The sequence below is a fragment of the Rhamphochromis sp. 'chilingali' genome, assembly GCF_963969265.1.
Source record: "Rhamphochromis sp. 'chilingali' genome assembly, chromosome: 9".
In the NCBI taxonomy this organism is placed as follows: Eukaryota; Metazoa; Chordata; class Actinopteri; order Cichliformes; family Cichlidae; genus Rhamphochromis; species Rhamphochromis sp. 'chilingali'.
Genome location: NC_137936.1, coordinates 6,405,883 through 6,430,410, shown reverse-complemented (window position 1 = coordinate 6,430,410; position 24,528 = coordinate 6,405,883). Strand labels below are relative to the sequence as shown.

At 42.4% G+C, this 24,528-nt stretch overlaps 1 protein-coding gene across 2 annotated transcripts in view; it reads left to right on the top strand.

The window, feature by feature from the left end:
* LOC308401911 (phosphatase and actin regulator 3-like) overlaps positions 1–22,423 on the top strand; it is a 36,122-nt gene extending 13,699 nt beyond the window's left edge. The window contains exons 1-8 of one of the 2 annotated variants that reach the window (XM_080890371.1): positions 10,559–10,830; positions 15,702–15,860; positions 15,992–16,066; positions 16,206–16,346; positions 17,283–17,513; positions 17,587–17,794; positions 20,392–20,582; positions 22,248–22,422. In XM_080890371.1, coding sequence (XP_080746497.1) covers positions 15,707–15,860; positions 15,992–16,066; positions 16,206–16,346; positions 17,283–17,513; positions 17,587–17,794; positions 20,392–20,582; positions 22,248–22,405 — 1,158 coding nt within the window. In that variant the 5' untranslated portion in view covers positions 10,559–10,830; positions 15,702–15,706 and the 3' untranslated portion in view covers positions 22,406–22,422. Of the gene's footprint in view, positions 1–10,558; positions 10,831–15,701; positions 15,861–15,991; positions 16,067–16,205; positions 16,347–17,282; positions 17,514–17,586; positions 17,795–20,391; positions 20,583–22,247 lie in introns of those variants that run through there. The other variant, XM_080890370.1, reaches the window with a different exon arrangement.
* The last annotated feature ends 2,105 nt before the right edge of the window (positions 22,424–24,528 follow it).

The window sequence follows — 24,528 nt, the reverse complement described above, 5'->3', positions numbered from 1 at the left end:
AAGTCATTTTAGCATAACACAGCGGGGTTAAACTGTTAGGGGCTATAAAATGTGTACGTTGCATAATGGGTGATGTAAGCACTTGGGTTTGTCAACGGAAACAAATAAGAAATAAGAAAAGGTCTCTGGTTCTGGTTTTGAGCAACAACCTTGCGGCCTGAAAATTTAAGCCAATGGGAGAAGTTCCAAAATCTGCAGTTCCTTGTGTGGCGACTTGAGTCAGTCTTCACAGACACAATTTAAGAGCACAAATAAACACGTTTAGAGTCTGTACAAGGAGCAGTTTTGGGCTCTATAACTATTTACCATTATATATATTTTTGTTTATAGCTCACATGTTTAGCTTTTGTTTGGGCTCAGGCTTAAGGTTCAAGGTAGCCAGCAGCTGTCTCCTCAATTTTATCCCCAGACCTGGCCCTGTGCTGTTAAGTGAGTGGACCAGTTCTTCCCGTAATGTGCTGTATGTATTGCTGATACGCTGCATCGCATTCAAAAATCAAAACACTGAGTTTTTTTTGTTTATATTAGTTACAAAATATCAAAATTAGGCATTACAAACATAAAATAAGCAATATGAGTAAATAAAAGAAGTGCTACTGGAGCCCCTCAAACACCACAATCATTTCATGGTTTGAAATGATTGCAAAACAATAGAGAAATCGAAATATTATGCTTAAAATATCAGTTCAGGCACTTGGGAAGGTTTAGAAAAAAATACATCAATGTATATTGTTAATGTCTTCAAAATAAAATCCTCTGATTACTTTTTCAAACCTATCTAAAGTGCCTGGACTTGGATTTCTTGTGCAGTTTTTGGAGCATAGTGTTTTACAAAATATGCAATGTGGACTTAAACAGTAAAAGGTAATCAGCTTAAATTCTCAGAAATGTGAATTATGCTCTCCGTACTATCACCACGTACAAAGTACTTAGGGCCTATTTGATAACGAATGGAAAGGAAGGACTGCAGAGCTGGTGATAATTCTATGTTTTGTCCTCACAATTTGCTGTTTTTAAACTTCAGGGCAGAAACATAATTTCCTAATCAGAGTGGTTAAGGTTAAAAAGCTTTAGCAAACTGACACAGTGGACTGGTAAGGCTTCTGACTTTGAAACTGAAACCCAAGAAACTTCCCGAGCAATTTGACCATCTCGGTGAATGAAGCGGGAGCTGTCTGGCATAAGGATGTAATTAACATCAAAGCAATAACATGTGATGATGTGCTAATTCTTTTTCAGGGCAGGTTTTTCCCCTCTCATAGAAAAGATGAATATAAATAGGCTGATAGTCTTTGTCTCTTTGTCTCCGAGTACACACTTGATTGAACGGCAGCACAAACACGACTGGTATGGATGTACCATCCCCTCCCCGCTGCACGCACACACACGCTACTGTCTCCCCTCCCCCCAGCTACAAAAAAAAATCTCTACAAAAACAAGGATGTCTCCCGTACACTGGGACTTTAACATGCTTCTCTGGTGCGTTTGAGTCCTCGACAGTATCTGCAAAATTAAAAACAGAGTGGCGGTGAAGCCGTGCCCAGAGAGATGAATGGCTTGTGGCTTGTATTTATTGCTCTGCATGCTGCCCACAGTAAGCTTAATGTTTTCACACCAAACAGAGCTTCACTTTTGTGCCTTACTGTGATCTCTCTGCCTCTGATCTGCACTGCAATGGAGCAACCCTGGCTTTACTGCATGTTTGTAGTAATAGTTTATGCATCTCGTGTCTTAACGTGAGCTTACCGTTTGCTATATGTGTAACGGAGACAGAGATGTACCCTGCGACTGGGCCAGACATGCTGGGGGAAGCGATTCGAGTTAAGCTGTCAGCCATTTACACATAATGTATCTTTTATGAATGTTTCATGTGCTGACCTAATTCCTTTCAGAGCCGAGTAAAAGCAATATGTTGCACATGAGAAGACACCAGAGCATCCAGCTGATCCTTTTGACATCCTCGGCCCACGACGAGGGGATAGGAAGGGTCGGCCAAATGGAAACAGAGCTGCGATGTGAAAGTCGAGAATAGAGGCTGTAGACCGCCCCGGCAGAGTTATTTTCAGCCATTTGTTTCTACAAAATCTACACTGCATCCCACAGAGATGGGGAATAAAACAGACACACAAGCAGATACTGTACTTTGCTCTCCGCCTTACGTGTAATTAAACCGCGCGCTTAAGCCTAGAGTTAAGAGACTGATCACTCTGACAGACTTGAATGTTTCAGCAGTGTTAAACAAGGACGAGGATCAGGAAGAGGAGGGGGAGGAGGGGGTGCTGCAGCTGCAGAAATCAGTGTGGGTGCTGTTGCTGAACTCCATCTAGAATTAAGTAAAATCAAACTGCTGTTCCAATGTGACGAGAGCTAACCCAAAGAAATTCATGCAGGGAAAAAGTGTGGCTGCTCAGAGTCGTCTCAAAACACAGATGTGTCACGTTATGTGATTACAGTGACAAACCTGTTTGATTTCATGAGCTTGCCAGACTACCGCGAGAGCAATTAGTCGCATCACTGATGGACTCGATACCGGAGGCTGTCTTCACAAGTAAATGAGCAAATTCAGTTTGTGTTTACGTTCACCTAACTGGAAGCAGACATCACATTTATGATCCTTGTAGTAAGAAATGCAAAGGCCTTGTAGGGAGCATGTCAGGTTTGATAGAAGGGTCTTTTGGTTTCATCAATCTTTTCAATGATTGTTGTGCCAGGAGGCACTGAGGACCACAACAAAACTTTCAGCTGTACAACTGAGGAAGCTTCCGACGGTAGTCCGTTAGATGTTCAGGTTTGTTTAGGATCATTGTTCTGATGTAGTGGCCTCTCTTTTCTAACAGTACAATAGTAAAAAACCCTTACTGGAAGGATGTGAGGTTTGATACCTGCGATCGTGGCTCAAGAGTTGGGAGTTCACCTTGTAATCGGAAGGTTGCTGGTTCGAGCCCCGGCTCGGAAAGTCTCGGTCATTGTGTCCTTGGGCAAGACACTTCACCTGCCGCCTACTGGTGTTGGCCAGAAGGGCCGATGGTGTGATATGGCAGCCTCGCTTCTGTCAGTCTGCAGCTGTGGCTACAACTGTAGCTTGCCTCCACCAGTGTGTGAATGGGTGGATGACTGGATGTGTAAAGCGCTTTGGGGTCCCTTAGGGGGGACTAGTAAAAGCGCTATACAAATAAGCTCTTTTGTCTTACCCTTGTATGCAGAAGCTCGGGCTGCTGTGAAAGGCTTCGTAAGATGAACTGATCTCCAAAAGGTGTATAATACAGGCATTTTCATTCTAAACAAGCCAAAAGGACACTAATATTGTCTTTTAAAAACATGCAGGTTTACTGAACTGGCCAAAATAGTGTGTGACCCCGATGGTATAACATGTAAGTAAATCTTGATGCTTCTAATTTTAAAATCTACTTTACACTTATACAGACAGGCTTGTGGATCTAATGTAGTCCTGTTTTAAGTATTTGTGCATGCTTTACAGTTTATTGAATGGGGAAAGGGGGCCCACTGATATTGCTAATTAGAGGCCACGGATATCTGTGCTACACCACTGCTTTTGTGCTCCAGCCTTATTAAACTTTAATCACAGCAGAGGCAGATGAAACATAGTAATAAAAGTGGTCACCTAATGTTAATTGTTTGGTTGCATAACAATATTAAGCAATAATTGAAGACGGCACTGATTAATGGCCTCCTGCCATAGAGCTCTCTAACGGGAAAATGTGTTGATCAGACAAAAAAAAACCCAAGACCAGTTTTGAAGACATCAGCTAGTTCTCTGGGAAGACGATTAAACCAATAAATTAAAATAAAATGTAAAAAATCGATAAAGTACGCTCTTGCTCTGCCCAGGCAGCATCCTGGCCTCCTCCCAACCTTGAAACCTCTCCTTCAGAGGAATCCCAGAGACTGTTTTGTTTGCAGCTCACACACTCTACGCACTCAAGACTGTGTCTTCCCCACTGCTACAGTCCCCCCATCTGTCACTGTGACACTGCACTGGCTCCAAGGCTACGCAGGCTGTGGTTGTACCTGATGAATGATTAAGCAGATTTAAAGGGGGCCAGGGCAGAAGTGGAGTAGCAGCAGCAGAGGCCTTTAGGAGCACTTACCTTTTAAATGTGGCTGCACTGCCACGGTGCAAAGCCTGCTTTGGAGTGAAATGCCACAGAGTCAGTCTCCTACGGCCTGTGGAGCTGCTTCCAGCCTGGCATGGTTTGCCTCGTGAATCGCTGCCTTAATGTAGAGTTTGTAAGCAGTTCATGTATCATTTGTGTCTTTGTGAGCACATATTTGAATGATACGCAGCTTTAAAAAAAATAATAAAAAAAAGTGTAGTTAAATGTGTAGTTTAAATAGAAATGAGAAATCTGAATACGAATATCAGACTAATTTGATTATTCAACATTACTTTTCGTTAACCCTCATGTGCCTTCTGATTCGGTTACTTTGTGGCTTATCTCTGATGCTCAGAAGCTCTCACTCCAAAGAGAATGTGACCATGCTGCTGCTGAGGCTTGCAATCAATTTTAAAGTGCTTTGGTGCAAATTGCTCCACAAATGGACAGTCCATAACTGCAGGTTTGAGCATTTATACTGCTGATGTACAGCACGTTTCTCCATCTCCCTCATCCCCCCTGTGACTGCACCACAGTTAAATTCACTCTACAGATACACACAAACATAAAAAAGTGCATACATCTACACGTCGCTGCCAGTGATCATTTACAGTCATCAACAGTAAAAATGCAAAAGTGCCCTAATGATGTGACATCTTATGTTATGCAGTTTTACATCATCTGCAGCAGCAGATTGATCGTGCAAAGGAACGTCAACACGTGTTGGTGCTATGTCTTTATCATGATATGACGGCAGTGTCATTGCAGAGCTGAGCATAAATTTAACTGAACAGTAAAATGACACCATTAAATAAATGCAGAATTATTAGAAATATTTGCTCCTCCTGTTTGTGAACAGACAACTGACACAGGCTCACTTTGGCACTGAGGAAAAGTTTAAATATCATAAACGAGTTAAAATTGACACTGAACTTTACAATGGAGCAGTTTGCATACATGCGACTCGTGCTTGTCTCACTCTTATTGCAAATTGTGTTACCTAATTAGCAAATTCATCTTCGTGATATCCCAGTGTGAAACTTCCTTCAAGACCTGTGGTTTGAAATGAATGAACAAAGTAATTATAGCTGTTTTTCCTTTGGGCATCTCCAGTTCAGGGCCCATGGTACAGATATTTTAAGGCGGATATTAACTCTCTTGTCTATTCCTAGATGGGTAGACCCACTGCTGACCTTGTAGTCACACAATTTAAATTGCTTAATTTAGTTTATCTGAAGTGATTCATTAAAAATCATTACAGTTGAAATCAAAAACACAGCAGCCGTGTTTAGCCCCCTTTCCTTTCACCAGAATTAATTCAACTGTGTTGATATTGGATTTAATGTTGCTTTAACTGCCAGTGATAGCTGCTCTGCAGCCGTGTTACTAGCAGTTTGTTGAAACCTCTGGGAGGTGCACAGCGATTACAGCAGAGGTATCGCTCATAACTATGATTTGGGAAAGAGGGCTGGTGTTTATGAATCCTGGAGAAGCAGACATACAAATGACTTTGTTTCCACTGAAGGGCGGTTACGATCAGGCTTTCTATCATCATAAAACAGGAAGTTTATGCATATGCCCATGCAAAGTAGGTTTTAATGTGCTCTATGTTGCCTGTTTGAGCCTCTACTACAAAGTACACACTGCATTTCTTTGCATTCTCTTCTTTGTGTAGGTCTGACTTCCCCTTTTCATTTTTTTTTTTTTTTTCCCGCCTGTCCCATTTGGTTCTTTAGCCATCAGAATTGTTGTCTGAAGACCAACAAGGATACCCAATGGATTTACTTTGCCAAATGGATCATCGTGGCATTGCCGTATTGGTCCATTTGGTCGATCTTTGTTTTTATTATTTATTATATTTTATTTTCAGATGTTACAGACGGGACAGACATGAGTGAGAGATAGGAAAGGGAGAAAGAAAGAGGAAGGAAAGGAAAAACAGAAGGGGAGAGGGACAGTGAGAAAGGGGGGGGGAGAAAAAAAATCTCCTGGATCACCTGTTGAGAGAAGAATAGAAAACAAGCAAAAAAAGACAAAAAAAAAAACAAAGCAACATACTAAACACAACACCATCGCATTAATCTAGCTAAGTGTAAACAGCAGTAAATACTAAATATTCAATGTTGTTGTGCAGCACGCAGGACAGATGTGCTTCGAAGTAGCAGCCAAGAAAGGTGTAATTTGGGTCTACGAGCAGTGAACACCCGTGTGCATACCTGTGTGGATCAGCGCGCTTGTATTCCAAAGGTTTCTCCATGTAACGATCTGCTAGGGAGTGTGGGGGGGCCACAGCCCCGTCCTCCAGGGTGTGAAGCAGGTATGGAGGAGATCAAAACTCCAGACATCCAGAGGCCCCCAGAACACAAGAAACCATGGAAGACCAACAGAGGGGCAGCCGCGCCACTGTTCCAGTAAGAGCTGAGGAGAGTCCCAGATGAGGGTTCACTCAGCAGCCGCGGAGCAGAAGCCAGGGGGAGTTGCAGTGACGCGCCCGTGAGCTCCGCCGGCCGCCAGCTGTGCCTGAGTGACCGAGCCCCAGGCCGAGAGGCCGGGGGCACCCCACCCCCGAAGGGGCCCGAGCGAGCCCCAGGCTCCAGGCCCCGATAAGCGGCCGCCAAGGAGTGAGCTGGTGTGTACCTGGGCGCCCACCCCCAGACACAAAGAACCACCAACGCACCGACACCTGAGGGAGTCCGCCACCGGCAGGGGAAGTGGTGGTAGGTGGAGATAGGCCTGTTTGAGCCTCTACTACAAAGTACACACTGCATTTCTTTGCATTCTCTTCTTTGTGTAGGTCTGACTTCCCCTTTTCAACTAAAGTACTAACACAACCCTGACAGATGTGCAATTCTGAAAATAATAGTACTTTATACAACATATAGAGCCTATTAAATTAAAATGAACTATTGGTAATTCTATCAAAAATATGACTCTGATTATGTCATCACCTCACACGGCTGCATGGGCCCCTGAATATAATAACAAGCTGTAGACTCCAAAAATACAAAGCATTAGTGCGACGTCTTGCAGTATAATCAACAATATATAACTGCACACAAGATGTACAGTAATATATTAAAGTCCTTCTAGAGGAAATTCTGTCACCTGACACCCATCTTGAAAAATACCTACATGCACTTAAATGGTTATGTTGAAGCATATCTTCATGAAACTGAGATAAAGACAACATATAGAATCATAAGTCAAATCTGATGACTTTCCCTTAAAACAAGATTATAAGAAATCTTTCTGCACCACAGATTTAAATTCAGTGTTCTCCCAGTGCTGTGTTTCTCTTTATGTCTCTGGCTTTAAAATTGGACAGTTTGTATCTATAAATGTACAAAGGTGCAATTTCCTATTAAAATGTCCCCGTGCACGATATCAGAGCCCACACTGACACTCCACAGTGGGAAGCAGCCATCACTGAAACTATTAATGACACGTCGTGACTTTTTCCAGCTGTGACAACAAGCGATTTGTTTAATATGAATGCTAAAAATTGTCTTTAGTAATAATAATAATAATAATAATCTTTAGCTGTAACTACTGAAGCAGTGCCTTTAATATTTCTACATGTGGGCTTACATAATGGGGTATAGTCTTGTTTTTTCATCTTCAAGTTAGCCAGCTTGAGGTCATGTGTCAGTTCCTTATTAACTGGTCAAAATGTGCTCGCGCAACCTTTTGGCCATATTAAATGAAGCCTTGTAAATATTGAATGAGACGCTATTCGGTGAGTACCCTACATCCTTGTTTATATTCTTCGCTGACTGCTAGTGTGTCCCTAAGGAGATATCCAGCCACGGACTTTCATCATCTCTGATGTAACTCGGCTCTTCCTGCTGTTAATGTATGAGGGGCCCTCTGAAGGATCGATGAGAAATCACAAAAGACTTTATTTACACATAAGTGATGTTGTTTGATAAATTATTAAATCATCTGTGTTTCAAGCAGACTTTACGGAAGTCGAGGAAACATATCTTTAAGAATAGATCTAACAAGAAAGGTTGCCTATTTAAAAATATGCACAGGAAAAATTGAAAGTGGTAACCCTGTGTTCTTGCAGTGGCAGCTGTACTGTCTGAACAAGAGGCTTGCAGTTACTAGTGTGGACATATTTATCTCTTTATCACCAGTCATTTTTCCTGTGGTATAAATATCTGTCCTCAAGTAGGTGCCTGATCTTTTTATATTTACTTGCTATTGTCTGTTTGACTAAAGGACAAACTTGTGAACCGGTGATTTTCTTTCCTCTAGCCCAAACACCAGGCTGACTTTGAGGGCTTTGAGTGACGTCACTTAACTTTTTCGACACATGTTCACATTAGGTTGAACTTTGGTGACTTCTTGACTCTTTGTCTAGCATCATTGTGGCCATTTAACAAATTGTGTAATTTATGACCATTAAGCATTAAAGCACCTCTTTAAACTTAACTGAGCACTTAAACATTTGGTGATGGGAATTTTTACTATTTTTATACATCATATAGACTTTGTGGTTAATGAAACTGAGATATTAGCTTTCATGATAATCATAATGGTTAGCTGAAACAAAGCACCAACCTCAAGAGCTGAAAAATCAAACAAATATGAAAGTGATTTTAAAAGATTGCAGTTCCTCAAATGGCCCCTTGAGGCTGCTTCCAATGGTGAGTCAGTCCACGAAAACGCGCCCATTTTAATTCTTTTATCAAGCATTTTTGCAGCATTGTACAAGATAGTTTGGGCGTCTGTGGTTACTTAAACATAAGTGTCCCCTTATAATGATAAACAAGTTTTAAAAGGGGGAAAAAACTCATTTACATGGATACTGGTGAGGTTCAAAGTTAGGGGTGTGGTTGTTTGGCTTGACAGGTTGGTTTACCCAGACAGCTGTTGCCCATTACGGTCTGCTAGGCCTCAATTATTACACCTCACCTCTTTTTGGAGTATTTTAATGGGTTTAAGAGTATTGCTTGCTCTTTGGTTCCAAGAACACCCCGTCTAAGAGGTTTGTGCTTCATTTTTGGTGAATTAAATTCTAAAATGTTATCAGTCTGTTAATTAGCAGAGGTGTATTCTTTGGATCCCTACATGAAAGATAGGAGTAGCTACTGTGACATCCCATTTTGAAGCCTTGAAATGAGTGTTTCCAGTCTTTGTTTTGAAACAGTAAAGGTTTAAGGCAGGGGTGTCCTGCAGGTTTTAGATGTGTCCTTGATCCAACGCAGCTGATTTAAATGGTTAAATTACCACCTCAACATGTCTTGAAGTTCTCCAGAGACCTGGTAATGAACTAATCATTTTATTCAGGTGTGTTGACCCAGGGTGAGATCTAAAATCTGCAGGACACCGGCCCTCGAGGCCTGGAGTTAGACACCCCTGGTTTAAGGCATTTCCATTGGCTTCTTTTTATTGTGAGAAAGACTCAGAAGTTCATGTTAGTGTCTAAGTTGTGGATGCAGCTTGCTCAGCACTTCAGCTTCTGGTCTACTAAAAAAGACACTAAGCTGCTCTGCTGCTATAGAGTCCAACACCAATAAGTGATGTCATGGTGGCTTTGTCCATCTTTTATATGCAGTCTTTATATGTGGTCTTTATCTACAGGGGTGATCGTGGCTCAAGAGTTGTGAGTTCGCCTTGTAATCGGAAGGTTGCCGGTTTGAGCCCGGCTTGGACAGTCTCGGTTGTTGTGTCCTTGGGCAAGACACTTCACCCGTTGCCTACTGGTGGTGGTCAGAGGGCCCAGTGGTGCCAGTGTCCGGCAGCCTCGCCTCTGTCAGTGCGCCCCAGGGTGGCTGTGGCTACAATGTAGCTGCCATCACCAGTGTGTGAATGGGTGGATGACTGGATATGTAAAGCGCTTTGGGGTCCTTAGGGACTAGTAAAGCGCTATATAAATACAGGCCATTTACCATTTACAGTCCGTTTTCAATTCATTTTTAAATCCCCAAGAGCAAATTTAAACCCATACAATTTAATCCCATTCATTTAAAGCAAGTGTAATCTAGGTGTTTTTAACATTATATCCTCCTGAGAGCCAGCCTATTCCTTTATGTCCTCTCTAATGGACATTTGTTTTTGGTCTATATCTTTTGACTTATTTGAGCTAGTCCAAATGACCTTAATAGAGAACATCCTGGACTTTCCATTGATATCTCATGTATTTGGGCGGGTTATTAAAGGCTATTTTAGGATACAAAAAAAAAAACATGTACAAAAAGCATTAAAATCCCTTTACATTAATTATTATATATAGTAATGCATATATGACGTATATTATACATTAAACCCTGTTAATGTTAAACCTGTAGTCGCGGCTAAGCAGCTGTTAGCAGCGTGTATGTTTGCTACTGTACTACATGCACAGTACAGTGTGTCAGAGTGTATTGGTGTATTTGCCCTCCTCCTCCCGGCGGAGGGGCGGGGTCCATATGATTGCACATCAACACTCACGGCTAGCTGCAGACGCAACTCGGTCGCTCACACTTTCTCCACTTTCAGCTCACTCCCGGCGTTCCCGTCGCTGTTTAAACAACGTTTCCGCAACTTTTAGGAAGAGGAAATTTGAACATAAAGTATTTTTTAAATTATTATCATTGTGTGGTAATTCAAGAAAGAAAAAGAAGAGGAAGAGAAACCATCAGTCTCTGGTTCAGCCGCTCCGCTCTTTGGGAAGATATGATGTGAGCACCGAAGCTGCAGGAGGACTGGATAACCGCGCATCCTTTAAGTAAGTGCTTCACGCCTCACCGGCACGGATTTATGGCTCGTGGAGATTAATAACCCCTAACATAGTGCTGCTCTTTTACCTTTTTTTGCGCGGGGGTCATACGCTGCTTGCCTACCGTGGATATCATTTTCCTCTGATAATCTTATTGTGACCCGTAGCGTTCAGCAGCTAGCCTGTACCTAATATTGTTGTTCTTTCACTGCTATGACTCTACAGATGAACGACTCTTTGGGGACTTTAGGTGTAACATTACTGGAAACGACCTCTCCCTGCTGACTGACTGTTTTTATGTTATCTGCAGCACTAAACTCATGACAGATCATTTGTAGTGTAAGTGATGAGGCTGTTGTAACATTTCCAGGAGCTCTGTGTTTCCCATCCTCAGCAGCCTCATTATGTGCACAGCTTTTCTCTAGGTTACTGTGCACACACTACAGAATCTGACTTTCACCACTTGTTTTTTTCCCCCTTTGCTCCAAAACCCTCCACCAAACAAGTGTCCTGCATTTGCAGAAAGCCATGCTGACGCCCTTACCACTTCAATAAATATTTTAGCATTAGTTGTACAAATGAAACATGCAGCATCTCCCTGACTTACATTATGCACACTTGCACGCTGAGACGCGATTGGCTGCAGCTCAGCGTCTCTCCGTGTGGCAACAAGCCTTCCCCATCCACCCAGCAACTCCCTATTCCTCATGCTGTGGTGAGTCTCTCTGCCTCTGAGGGCCCTTTCTGCAGCATCCGACGTGGTAACCATGGCAACGGAGCCTGACCCTGGGCATGCTTACTACAGGCTTGACCTGGATTTCTCTCTACATGCCAGGCAGGGGCGCATGACTTGGGCAACTGACCCGCTTCTCACATTGATTGGCTGTCGAGCAGTGAGATCAGAGGCGACGATACGCTGCTTGTTCAACGAATCAATGAACTCACTTGTGATTGGCTTTGTGTCACTGGGTGTCTGAGTAATGTGTTTGTAATGTTAACACATTTGGTAATGCTGTTCTGGGAGACGAGACGGGTGCTTTGCCAGTTTTTCTAGGATGAAGACTGGCTTTTCTTTCTTTTCTTTTTTTTTTTTTTTTGAATTAATCTAATGTGCCAGTAGGTTTAATCGTTTTGGATTGTGCACTAATGCTTGGGGAAAAAAAGACATCTGAAGATGATTTCTAATCCGTGTAAGTTAAGATGATCTCTGGCTTCTTGTTGCTTGGTTTTGGAGGATTTGAGCTTAATAATGAATTATTTTTAATTACATATTTAAAAATTTTCTAAAATTAATTTTTGTTTAGCACTTTTGCGTCACATGCCTGGTTTCATATCCACCACCTGGCTGGTTTCTGTGTGGAGTTTGCACGTTCTTCCTGTGTTTGCGTGGGTTCTCTCTGGGTACTCCGGCTTCCTCCCAGAGTACAGAGACATGCAGTTAGTGGGGTTAGGTTAATGGGTGATTCTAAATGCTAAATTCCCCTTGCTGCAAATTTTGAGTGTAAATGCTTGTTTGTCTCTCTGTGTAAACCCTGTGACAGGGGCAGCCTGTCACCCCGGCAACCCTGAATTGGATAAGTGGAAGAGAGAGAAATTAATTTATTACGAAATTCTGTCCTTATTTTTTTTACTTTTAACTATTTACTTCTCTTCATTCCAGGGAAACAAAGCAATCTTTGTCAAAAATGACTGTGTTAAAGGTACTTTTTGTAAAAAACTTCTATAAACTACAGTTAAAACTTTGACCACAAGATGGCAGTGTTTTAAATGAAAATGTTAGTGTAGTTGCCTGCTGCGCCAGAATTAAATGCACAGTACTGTGCAAAAGTCGTGAGCCACCCCTCATTTGATCATATTTTGGTAGGAAATGGGACATAGGTGCATTGATTTATTGAAATATGCAAATACAAAAAATAAGAAAAAAACTGAGTTTATTCATTTCTAACAAGCTTGAAAGTCAATATTTGGTACGAGCACCTTTATTCTTCAACACAGCTTGAAGTCTCTTGTGCATCTTTCTTATCCTTTCTTCAAGTTGTCTTAAGGAACAGTTCTCCAGGCTTCTTGAAGGACATTAAACGCTCTTCTTTGGACACGATCTCACGCTGCTTCAGTAATGTTGAGCGAACCATGACTGAGCTTCCACCATGTTTTAGAGACAGGAGGCACTCACAGTTGTACCCCTCTCCTCATTTCCATAGTGGTTATTGATTTAACCACAATTTTCAAATTTGGATTCATCACTTCATGAGACCTGTTGTCACTAACTTTCAGGTCTTGTGTAATTTGGCACACCTCGGTTTCATCCCATGAACTTGGTGCCTTTTTTCTACTTGAACGATTCACGATTCACAGTGTTAAGTAGCAAGGACTGGACTGAAAATGAGTGAAGAATCAGCCAATTTCTAAAGAACTTTAGCAACATTGTTCCGTTGGATGTGGAAGATATGTTCCTGATATGCACCTGTTTGGCAGATACACTTTTTCCTGCTTTTTAAATTGAGTTTTTTTTTACTATTTATTCCCTCTTTGTTCCAGGGAAACACAGAATTCCTGATAAGCAAAGTGACCACACAGTGTTTAATATCTAGCTAGCACAAAACTGCAGATAAATATCGGCTACATATAACTGTATTAAAATGTCAGTGTGTTTGCTCACGCTGATGTCACTGGGACCGGCTGCAGATATTCAGTCGATATTTCTGCACATCCTTAGTTTCAAATATCAGCTGATTTTTGACCTTTTTTGTGTTACATTTGCTTGCCTTGCCTCCACACAGACACACACCCGCCCACCTGTGGAATTTCCCTGTATAAATAGCGGCACATTCAATGTCTTCCTCTTACTGTGTAATTCGAGTGTATATGTAATTCATTTCTGGAGGGATAAGTGAGCAGATGTTGTGGATTTAGTCGCCTTTGACAGAAAATGGAAGTGTTCATAGATCCGTCGCTGCGCAGCCCACGGCTCAGCTGTAAGATCCCCGAGGTGTCAGCTTGTTGTCGGAGCCAGACTGTGTAGGAGTGCCTATTTCTGTCCTCTCTCTCTCTCTCTGTGTGTCTCTCTGCCACTCGGTGCATCATGACTGAAGTCAGCACGGTCAGCCTCTTTGCTTCTCTGCCTGTCAATGTGAACCCTCGTATGCAGCTTAGCGTGCAGACTTAAGAGCACTCGAAGGAGTCAGAGTACCTGCTAAGAGGGAGAGCCATTGATTGAGTTTGTCTGTGGCAAGAGATCAAAGCTTCAGTGCAAAATTAGTCTATATGCAAAATGTGAATCTGCAGCTGTTTAGATTGTTGCTCTGAAGCAGTGAAATATTTTTAATTTGCAGCTTTGAAGATTTCCTTGCCCTGCTTGCCCTCAGTGAAGACTAGAAGCCACTAATACAAGTGATTAGTCATCACGCAGCGATGATATTATATTGGTCATTTTTAAAAAGTAATATAATATAATAACTCTGATATTCCTCATTAATTGTGAGTGGTGTTAATTCAAAGTGGACACATTTAGGAACCGCAGGAACAGAGAAACCACATCGGCTCATAAGGATTCCTTCCAAACACAAGTTTGTCCAGGATTTACAGTCCTGTGATTTTTCTCCAGGCTTTCTGAAGCTCTTTCAAAGTTTTTCTCTTTATCACTCATTTTCAATCCAGCCCTCGTAACTGTCCAATATCAGAGGATTTTCTTTTTGTTTGTTGAGCCACTTAACTCTGGTGGGCAGTTAATACAAATAAATAATAAATAAATGAAAATACTGACAATAAATTAGTTTAAAGGAAAAAAACCCTCTGGTCTTACTTTTCTTGACAGAGTACATAATTGCAAACTTGAGCATCTTCACTGATAACTTTAGCATATTGGATAAAATAAAAATGACAAAGCTGAACTTTGGGGAGATCATCTGCAGCTGAAGGTAATGTTATTGCAATACTCAGCTTATTGCGATTTTTAACATTTTGCAATAACATCGTATCGTGAGTGAAATTCTGTGATAATATCGTATATGGTAGACATACATCTTTATAGTGTGTTATGAAGGTTTCTTGTTTTTAACAGTGTCAGCTTGAGCTCTGGGAAATCTTGGTCAGCATCTAAACTATTTTAAACTATTTTCTGGTCTTTTACTGAGGGGAAAAAGGAAATAATATGCAGTGTTTCCTTGCAGTCTTGCATTAATGGAGTAATTATTCAACCACTGACAGAACATGAATTGTAAAAACTTGAATCACCTCTTTTCAAAAGCAGGCCTTCCAACACACGCTCATCAGTATCCAAAAATAAAAACAAACGCCGGACTAAAAGAGACAACAAAAATAAACAGTGGGGGCTCGGAGGCGGGCAGGAGGTTCTAAAGGGCTGTCAGTAGCTGCATGCAGGATTTGTACGACTCTGTCACTAATGCACGATGTTTCGCATGCTGATGTTTACTTCACTGAGAGAAGAGTGCAGGCTGAAATGGTGTAAAATCAGTGTGGAGTCAGGCTGCAGATGTCTGCTCTGATGACCTAAGGAGAGGCATTCGAGCTGAAGCTGATTTTATTTATTCCCTACGTCGTTTAAAAGCCTTCCATTGTGTGCGTGTTTTGGGGCCGGCGAGGTCTGGCTGCCGTCGAACCATGTGAGTCACACGGCAACAATGCGATTCTCTGTCCTCTCCCCTCAGCACCGCTTCTCCTCAGAAATGAGGCTGGAATCAATAAGGTGTTTGCAGCCAGTGACCCACATTTACTGCTCTCAGATGATGAGAGGTTATCGGTAAACGAGGGATTCAAGAAATTCCTCCAGTCCTCACCGTGCTCGTGACGGATGTCGTGAACGCCTGGGTGGATTTTGTTTTCTCAGCCCGTGTTAAAGGCAGCTGTGTTCTGTATTGCAGATGTGATGGACCAGCAGAGGGCTCTGCATTCAGGTTGCCTGGTCTCAGGGGTCCGTACGCCTCCCGTTCGCCGCAACAGCAAGCTGGCCAGTCTGGGACGCATCTTCAAGCCCTGGAAGTGGAGGAAAAAGAAAAACGAGAAGCTGAAGCCCACAGGAGGTGAGTGTGACGCCGTGCACTTCCACGGGTGGCGTTAAACGCTGAAAGCCATAACATGCAAATAGTCCCACGCGCTCTCATTTCCTTATGCAGTCTGAGGACCGGTTTGATTAATGTTTGTGTTCGTGTAGCGGTGGAGAAGAAGGCAGCTGTACGGCAGAAGAGAGATGACCTCGTCAGGAGGAACCCCGGGGAGACCGAGACAGGTGCAGAACCACAGATGAACACACGTTAGCGCACTAGCACACATATGACTCCAGGCTTTGCACGGTTCACTTGCTCAGCCGCATGAGGCCTAAACTGCCACGCAGACTCATTCCTGTCGCCTCTGTGTGCTATGTGCAGAGTCAGATCTTGCTTGTGGGGGTAACAGTGAGGACCTGGACACCCCCCCTCACTCTGACGGTGAGGACAGAGACGAGGAGCCGGTGGCACCGCTGGCCAACACTAATGAAGACCTGGGCAGTGATTTAGAAAGCTCAACAGGTACAGCGATGTAGGCTCAGGCTTTGTGTTCACCTTGTTGCTAGCACTATTTTCTTTTTATACATATCCTGTAACTGCCTCACAAAAATGCTGCTTTATTGCATCAGTTGTGCAAAACTGCTAAACATATTTGTCACATCTCTAAGAAACTTTAGGAAAACTGTTTTTAGCATCTTTTAGCTCATTGTTTTGATTTTATAGCTCATCTGTTTTTTACTGGATAGTCTCACATATGTAAATTCATCACAGCAAACAACAGACCCACACCACGCTGGGGGACACAGGGAAGCATTTATCGTGTAAAGATGGGAATTTCCCAAAACAGTTGGTTTATAACAAATATAAAAAATACAGGAGAGTAAATAAAGGTCACGACTTGACCAAAAGTATGGCTCTTAGCGCTTAGCTAATACTGGCCCCGCCAGTATCTCAGCCAGCTATATTTGCCATTATTTTGGTATATATATTAAAATTAAATAGAAATTCAAAAGAAAGGAAGAGATGAAAAACATTTCAAATATGTTATAAAAGTTTCTGCAACTTCCTTGTTGACATGTGTTCACAAAACAAAGAAAACAACCACCTGATGCGAGTCAGAGTATAAACAAATAATCCATGACTTGTTGTAACAGTGCAACAATTATTTTAAGGGCTCATAAATAACAACACACAACAAATGTCAGAAATCTGTTTGTTTTTCACGTGTCTGAAAGAAAATGTAAAAACATCCGCCAATGTTTAAATCGCCAAATATGGATACAGACTCTTCCTTACTTTAGTTTCTATTTTCATCACCTGATTTAAAATAAGTGATATTGATTATAAAATGGGTTTTCCGAGTGCAGTTGCGCTATGTCTCTGATTGTCCACTAGGTGGAGCCAAAGGCTTCAGAAACTCACTAAACCTTTCGGCTTACCTTCGCTGTGTGCTTTCAGTACAAGATGTGACTGAAGTGGCAAAGACAGCAGGTGATCAGAGTCAGAGTGAAGATGGAGAAGATGAAAGCACCTCAATCAGTGACCCCAGCGAAGAGCAGATGCAGGGCAAAGCCGAGGGTATCGAGGGGAAGCAGGAGGCGGCGGCGACCAAGCCTCAGAGACGAGCCAGCACCCCTCCTCCACCCAGCCTGCCTGTCAAACTGCTCACCAGGCTGGGCAGCTTAGAAGGTGCGTCCAGCAGGACTCACACTGATGTAAAACCAGCGTTCGGTATCTGACTCGATGTGTTTCGCTTCTCCAGGTGCTCCTCCAGTGCCGGTGAAGAAGTCCCCTGCCACCTTACCCAGGAACTTCACTCTGCCCAAAGACCCTCATGGCTCTCTGTTGAGAGGCAGGATCTCCACACCCACCGGGTCCCCTCACCTCGGGGCGCTGCACCCACAGCTGCCCCCCAGCTGCATCATTGAGGAGCTGCACCGCGCCCTGGCTACCAAACACAGACAGGACAGGTCAGGCTTGATGTGCAGCATTTCCACCACGTCTCTGTTTGTGTAGTTGCCAAAGAACACAAACAGCATTTTGGTCAGTGAATGGATTTGCATTAGTCCTGTTAGACAGAAACTCCCACGACAAAAATGTAACCAATGTGGAGCCAAAAAAAAGACCACAGGCGTCGTGTAAAAAGAGGAAGTATTTCTAAATATATTTCATGTATGGATTTTAAAGACCTGTTTTAAATGATGACCCCTTCAGAACAGAATCCAACTTATAATCAGCTTAATCTCACCAACAACATATTGGGACAGTTTCTTTTTAACAAGGAGCAGCCACGTCTGACCCCCTCTGACCTTCAGGGGCAGCTGTGCTGTGTGAGGATATGCTTCACGCTCGTCCTTCAGGACATAGTGGAAGGGTTGGAGTCATATGTGAGCGTTACTCACAGACTGGAGCTGCAGGCCAGCAGGCTGTTGATTAGATTTAAAGAAGCAGCCTTCTGTTTGAGTTTGCCTCCCGTTAATGCTGACCCAGACAGTGTGTGCACGTGGACAAAGATGCTAATCTTCAAGTGCTAAAAATGAATGAAATGAGGATAAAATATGAACTTTTTTTGTATTCTAGTGCAGAAACCAACAAAATGTGAACAAGTGTTTAAAAAAAATGAATGAATGGACTAGAGATGGCACGATACCACTTTTTTATGTCCGATACCGATACCGATATCATAAATTTGGATATCTGCCGATACCGATATGAATCCGATATAGTGTTTTTTTTAATCAACAAAACTGTTTTTTAAATATCTTGCTGCATTTTGTATAAGTTCATACTCAAGTTTAAAACAACAACTACACTAAAGCTATTCTGTTATACCTGTATGCAAAAAAAAATATTTCATAGTTCAGCAATACTGATCAATCTAATAAACTTAGACCTACACCATCCTCCCTATTCTGGTATTTTAAAGAGTACTTAGCATAAATATTAAGCAACCTAACTAATAGGGTTCCAACTCCCAGCAACAACACAAATAAATAAATAAAAAATAGGGAACCACCCCTCACGCTCCACCTCATGATGCTTAATCGACGTAATCAACCTTAATTTGATGCAGTGTGAAAAAAAATGCACAGAAATCAATTATTTTTCAAGAAATATTAAATAGATTCAACATCTTTCTTCAACAAAATTGCAGACTGCACAGATGGTACCTTCCCAAAGGAAAAAGTACTATAGCTTACTAGGGTATATATATATATATATTAGACTTAATAGTTACTATATACAGTAATGGACTTCTATTCATTTTGCATCAAATTAAAACTTTGGCTGTCAGATAATTATTTATTAAAAGCTAGACATTTTAAATGAGAATAAGAAAGAAAAGTATGTCTTTGTGCCCCCTTTTCCCTGTTAATGCCCTATCGGCCCCCCTGGCTAAACTTTGCTAGATCCGCCCCTGCACAGTTACCAGCCGTCAGCTGTAGAAAAAGATCCTCGAGTAGAAAGTAATATTAAATAAATTCTAACAACAGCTTATCGAGCTTAAACGTGCTGCTGTTGTTCAGCCGCTGGTTTCCTCTTTCTGGTGCAAAGTGGGCCAAAAGCAAACTAGAGACACGGACTCGTGACAGAAAAGCCGATCAGCTGATCATTAAGCAGTTTCATGATCGAAGTAGCAGCAGGAGAGGCAGTCGTTTGTTAAGCTTAACGCAGGAATGCTTTACAAACATTCAGAGATGGACTTACACACTTGCTTTACTTCTCTCGGGGTAACTTTGTCAGAGATGAAATGCCAGGTTGCTAGCGAAGCTCCACATGCTATCCAGACCACCGACAGGTCCCGCATGCCACAGCCGCTCTATCACGTGATGCATACTGCTCCGACGTGCTAACGTTCTGAGGTGAGTTACGGCGTGTTGCAAGTTTTGTGAGGTGCTTTCGTGATATTTAATGGATCGGATTACATTTTTTATTTTTCTCCGATATCCGATCCAGTAATTTAGGTCAGTATCGGACCGATACGTAATATCGGATCGGTCCATCTCTAGAATGGACGATTGATTGTGTTTAGTTTTCTCTAGATTTGCTTTGATGTTGGAGCTTGAACAAGGACGTGCAAGTAAATGCTTCACAGACCTATAGTATTATTGGTATTTTGAGTGTTGTTGTTGTTTTTTTTTTTTTTAGATCTGTAAACCTGTTAGTGAAGCAGAAAACAACAGAGAGGGATTCCCGGTGTATTCAAAGCTTTTCATCTCTTATTTTGCCTTTGGAACCCAAACTGAAGCTTTATGCAGTTTAACGACTGTTTAGTGCTCTGTTTTATAGTTTACAGTCAGCTCATGAAGATAAATCAGTCTGTTGTTCCAGTGTCTTGGTCACAGGATTGTTACATTGTGATGCTTTAGTTGTGCGATTTCTGCCTGGGCTGCAGACACAACCTGAACTCTTTAATCACTTCAGTGACTGCTGCTCGACCACGTTCGGTGGTAAACTAACATTTCAGCTGCTCTCTGAAAGATGAGCCGTGCAGCATCTCAGTCGCTCAAACACAACAATCCACCACAGCTGTAACTGACAGACATTTCGTGACATGCGACCTCAGTTTTCAGATGAAGGAGGCGCGCTCGTCTCCGAAACGCCGTCCGGAGGGCCGCCTGTCTCGCACGTCCAGCACAGAGAAGGACCCGGCCGGAGAGTCCGAGAGCAAGAAGGAGTCTGACGAGAACAAGGAGAACTGGCGTCTGGATGAATACTTGAGCGACCAGGACAGCTGGAACGAGTCTGTGATCTCCGGTATGTGTGCCGACAGCCGACTTGTGGTATGATGTTTGCTTTACTGTTATCGCCCACGTTCTGTACAGAGCCCAAATCTGGGCACCCTGTCAGTGGATAATGAAGCTGCATAATCTGTGGTGATGTTTGTTTATACTCGCAGCCTGACGGGGAGATTTACATGGATGATGAATGGCATACTTGCTGGTGTTAAGTTTCAGAGCCTGTCAACATCTGCTCTGGTGGCCTAATTCTTAGCTGTTCATTTGGGTCAGTGGTGCTCGGACTCCTGCCGTTAGCATGTCTGCGACTCTGGGGGAAAAAATGTTAAAAGGGTGAACTGTGGAGCTCACTGGAGACTTAAATAGCACTGCCACAAAGGTTTACTCTTACCCAGAAAGGGTTAGTCGCAGAGATCGTGATGCTAATGTGTGGTGAAGGAGATGCTAACAGGATGAAAGCAGGAAAAAAAACAATGAATCAAAGGGAGTCACAGCTCAGATTTAAGAATGGTAGCAGTGCATCTTTGCACAAATCAGATATTTTTGGATACTATGAATGCCTTTAATGGCCTCTTTTGTCAAGCAGAAACATGTGGTGTTAAAACTTAGAGCCCAAAAACGGCAGTTCTTTCAGTGGACGAGCGAGGCTCGGTAATAATTTGAATATTTTTGATGCCTAAAGTTGGGTTTAGTTGACACTCCTCTGCATCAAAAGGAGCCAGTTGAGGCCCAGGATGCCTTCTGGGCATCTTGGCTGGCTTGGGAACATCTTGGTGTCCCCTCAGAAGTGTTGGAGGAGGTGGTCAGGGGAGAGGGGAGGTCCGCTGCCCTTGCGACCTGGAATGGCAGAAAATATGCGGATGCTGGGATGGGCATTTGCTTTTACCAATGATTCCAGACACAAACTCTGCCTCATGAATGTTTGTGTCAGGAAGGGCATCCACCACAAAATCTGTGCCAAATCAAACATGTGGATCCATCTGCCGTGGTGACCTCAGCCAAGTTCTAACATTAGTCTAAGTAATTGGCAGGTATCCGTGTTTGTGCACAGCAGGCATGTCACAGTTGATACTTTCATCTTTTATATGCAGTCTGTGTTCTTTTAAATTGAACATAAACTCAAAATATTTAAAACATGAAAGGTTTGATGGAGACGAGCACTCAGTCAAGGTGTGACATCTGATCTGCTCAGTCCGATCAGTTTTCCTGGTAAAGACAAAAATACCAGCTAATTTCCCAGGAAACAACTACAGCACTGGGCATCTGTGAAGGGAGGGAATTTTATGGAAATACTTCAACATGCTTCAGTCTGCAAGAGACGTGCAAGCCTGGGTGAAGATTTTCTGTATTTTTTTTTTAATCAAGCCAACTCAGCAAACATGAAATCAAAGCTTCACACTGGCTTAAAAAAACCCGTTAATACCCCAGAGCAGACCCGAACTTAATCCCGAGTTTGTGGAAGGTGTTTTATGTAAGAGAACGAGGGTTCAGACCTGTCCACTCAGACTCGGGCTCTAATCAAATGTGTAGCTGTTGCGAGGAATGTGTGAAAGTTCACAGGCTAATTCTTAGATGATTAGAATCAGTTTAGCAGGTTAAGCTGGAAAACTATGTGCAGCAGCTAGAAAGCCACTGTACAGCCACTGTACAGCCACTGACGTTAACTTGTGTTCGACGACGACAGGGACCCTCCCACGCAGAATGAAGAAGGAGCTGCTGGCTGTGAAGCTTCGGAACAGGCCCAGCAAGCAGGAGCTGGAGGACCGCAACATCTTCCCCGTCCGCAGCGATCAGGAGCGGCAAGAAATCCGCCAACAGATAGAGATGAAGCTGGCCAAGTGAGTCGCTGTGTGTGGAGCCAGACCAGCATCCCACCCCTGTCTGACCCCCACCCCCTCATCGTGCTCTGTCTCATGTATGTCCGTTTCATCTCTCATCATCGCTGTTGACTGCACTTTGCCTGCTTGTCTATTTCCCATATGTAAATAATAATTATAATGATTATAATAATATGAATGATAGATGTCCTTGAATGCAACACAGAGGCTTTTAATGCACATTCAGTTTGTGCCCTCAAACTGAGATGTGTAAATCTCTGCACAGTGTAAACCGGTAACAAGTACAGCAGAACATTGTTTTTACACACAACACTTTAATCACATCCGATGCGGTAAATGAGACAGAAACCATTTACAGACAAGCAGATGCACTTCCTATGACTGTGCACAGAAAGTTCACCAAGAGGGCAGATGGCCGTCAATGAAAGGAGGGAATGGAGCTAAAATATTTATTTATACCTGCTCCAAGACAAAAAGCAAACATCAACTTGGTTTTTGCAAATATTTCATTGAATGCAATATTTCCATTTATCAGAGTTGAAGTATAACAACATTAATGTTACATTGCTGTTATCACATAATTACTAGAATCCTGCTAATATATGCTCGATTGTTTGAAACAGAAACGTGTATAAAAGAAGCATCAGGCTGAGGTGGCTGTTGTCAGGCAGATCCTGCTAGAAGTTCTCTGCTCACAAATACTGTAACTACCTGTGTCAAAACTGAGCCTTTTCTATATGGAGCTTAATGAAAAGTTCCAGACATCCCAGGAATGTTCATTTTGTGGGTTACAGTTCAGCTCCTTGTGAAACTTTCCAGGAAAGGTCGTTTTCCCTCTTATTTCTGAAATACACCGGGTATCTCTGACGTAGCTTCACTCTGTCCTTTACACGTTTTCCCATCACAGCCAGAGAATTTTAAAAGCAGGACATATAATCCAGAAGGAGACTTTTATTATGAAAATCATCCCATGTGTGTTTATCAGAGCATGTCAGTGAAACGTTCACTGAGATTCGCTGCTGCCGGTGAGAACAGTTGGTGACAGTGAGCCTAGATTGTGTTTAAAAGATGGATTTAGCCACTGTGATGTCACCCTTTATATATTTATTTATTCATTCATTCAAATTTCATTCAAATGTAGCCCTTTGGCTGCTGCCATGTTGTTTTTTTCTGGCCCAGAAATAACCGTATTTGTGCAAGAGGTTGGAGTGCTGAGTTATCAGCTTGATTAGCATTTTTCAACCCCAGTATTTGCTGCTGGAACCAGGCAGTGACCGAACACACTACAAGTCAACCTAACGCTTTTATTTTCAGGTGTCTACAGCAGGGGTCTAATCTAATCTAGTACTAAACTTTCACGTCATGTTTTAGTGATTACCAGTTTTCTTGAATATTTTTTTTTATTATGCAAAATATAAAACATCTCTCCCCTTTAAACACTCCTAAGAAGCCATCATCGTCATACAAGCGCCATCACTCTTAATAAACCTAAAAATTAAAAATAGGCCATGATACTTGATTGAACATGACGTCGAATGTGTTTGTTGCCACTTGTCTCCTAAAACAATGAATCTGAGCTAAATGGCAGTGGGATCTAGAATTTTATGAGTCCTTTCCCAAAATTCCTGCACCTCCCTACATGTGCCTTCTCCTCATTTTATACATCTGTGATGATCTTGGATCACTTTGACATAGATCACGTCAAGTGTACCAGCCATCCACATCATACAGATACAGTCGCCTAAAGAAATGGTGTAATGCCTCCATAACCATGCTCACAACAGCTACGTTCACACTGCAGGTCTTAATGCTCAATCCCGATTTTTTTTTGATCAAATACGATTTTTTTTTTGTCTGCTCGTTCACTCTACAAATAAAATGTGACAGCAAACGCGCTCTAGTGTGAACCCTCAAAGCGGCCAGCATGCGCAAAAGAAGACGTCACACACAACGCGCTCTGTTTAGACCCAGAGCAAACAGTATTGTTTGACTGATGGGCCTTAATATAAAGACTTGTTTCGGACTTTACGTTTCCCAATTTTGCTTTAAGTTATAAAGTTATTTTGTTCTTTACATATGGCCTAATAATGATCCTTATTGCTGTTTTAGAGGAGCAGTGCTTCAAAG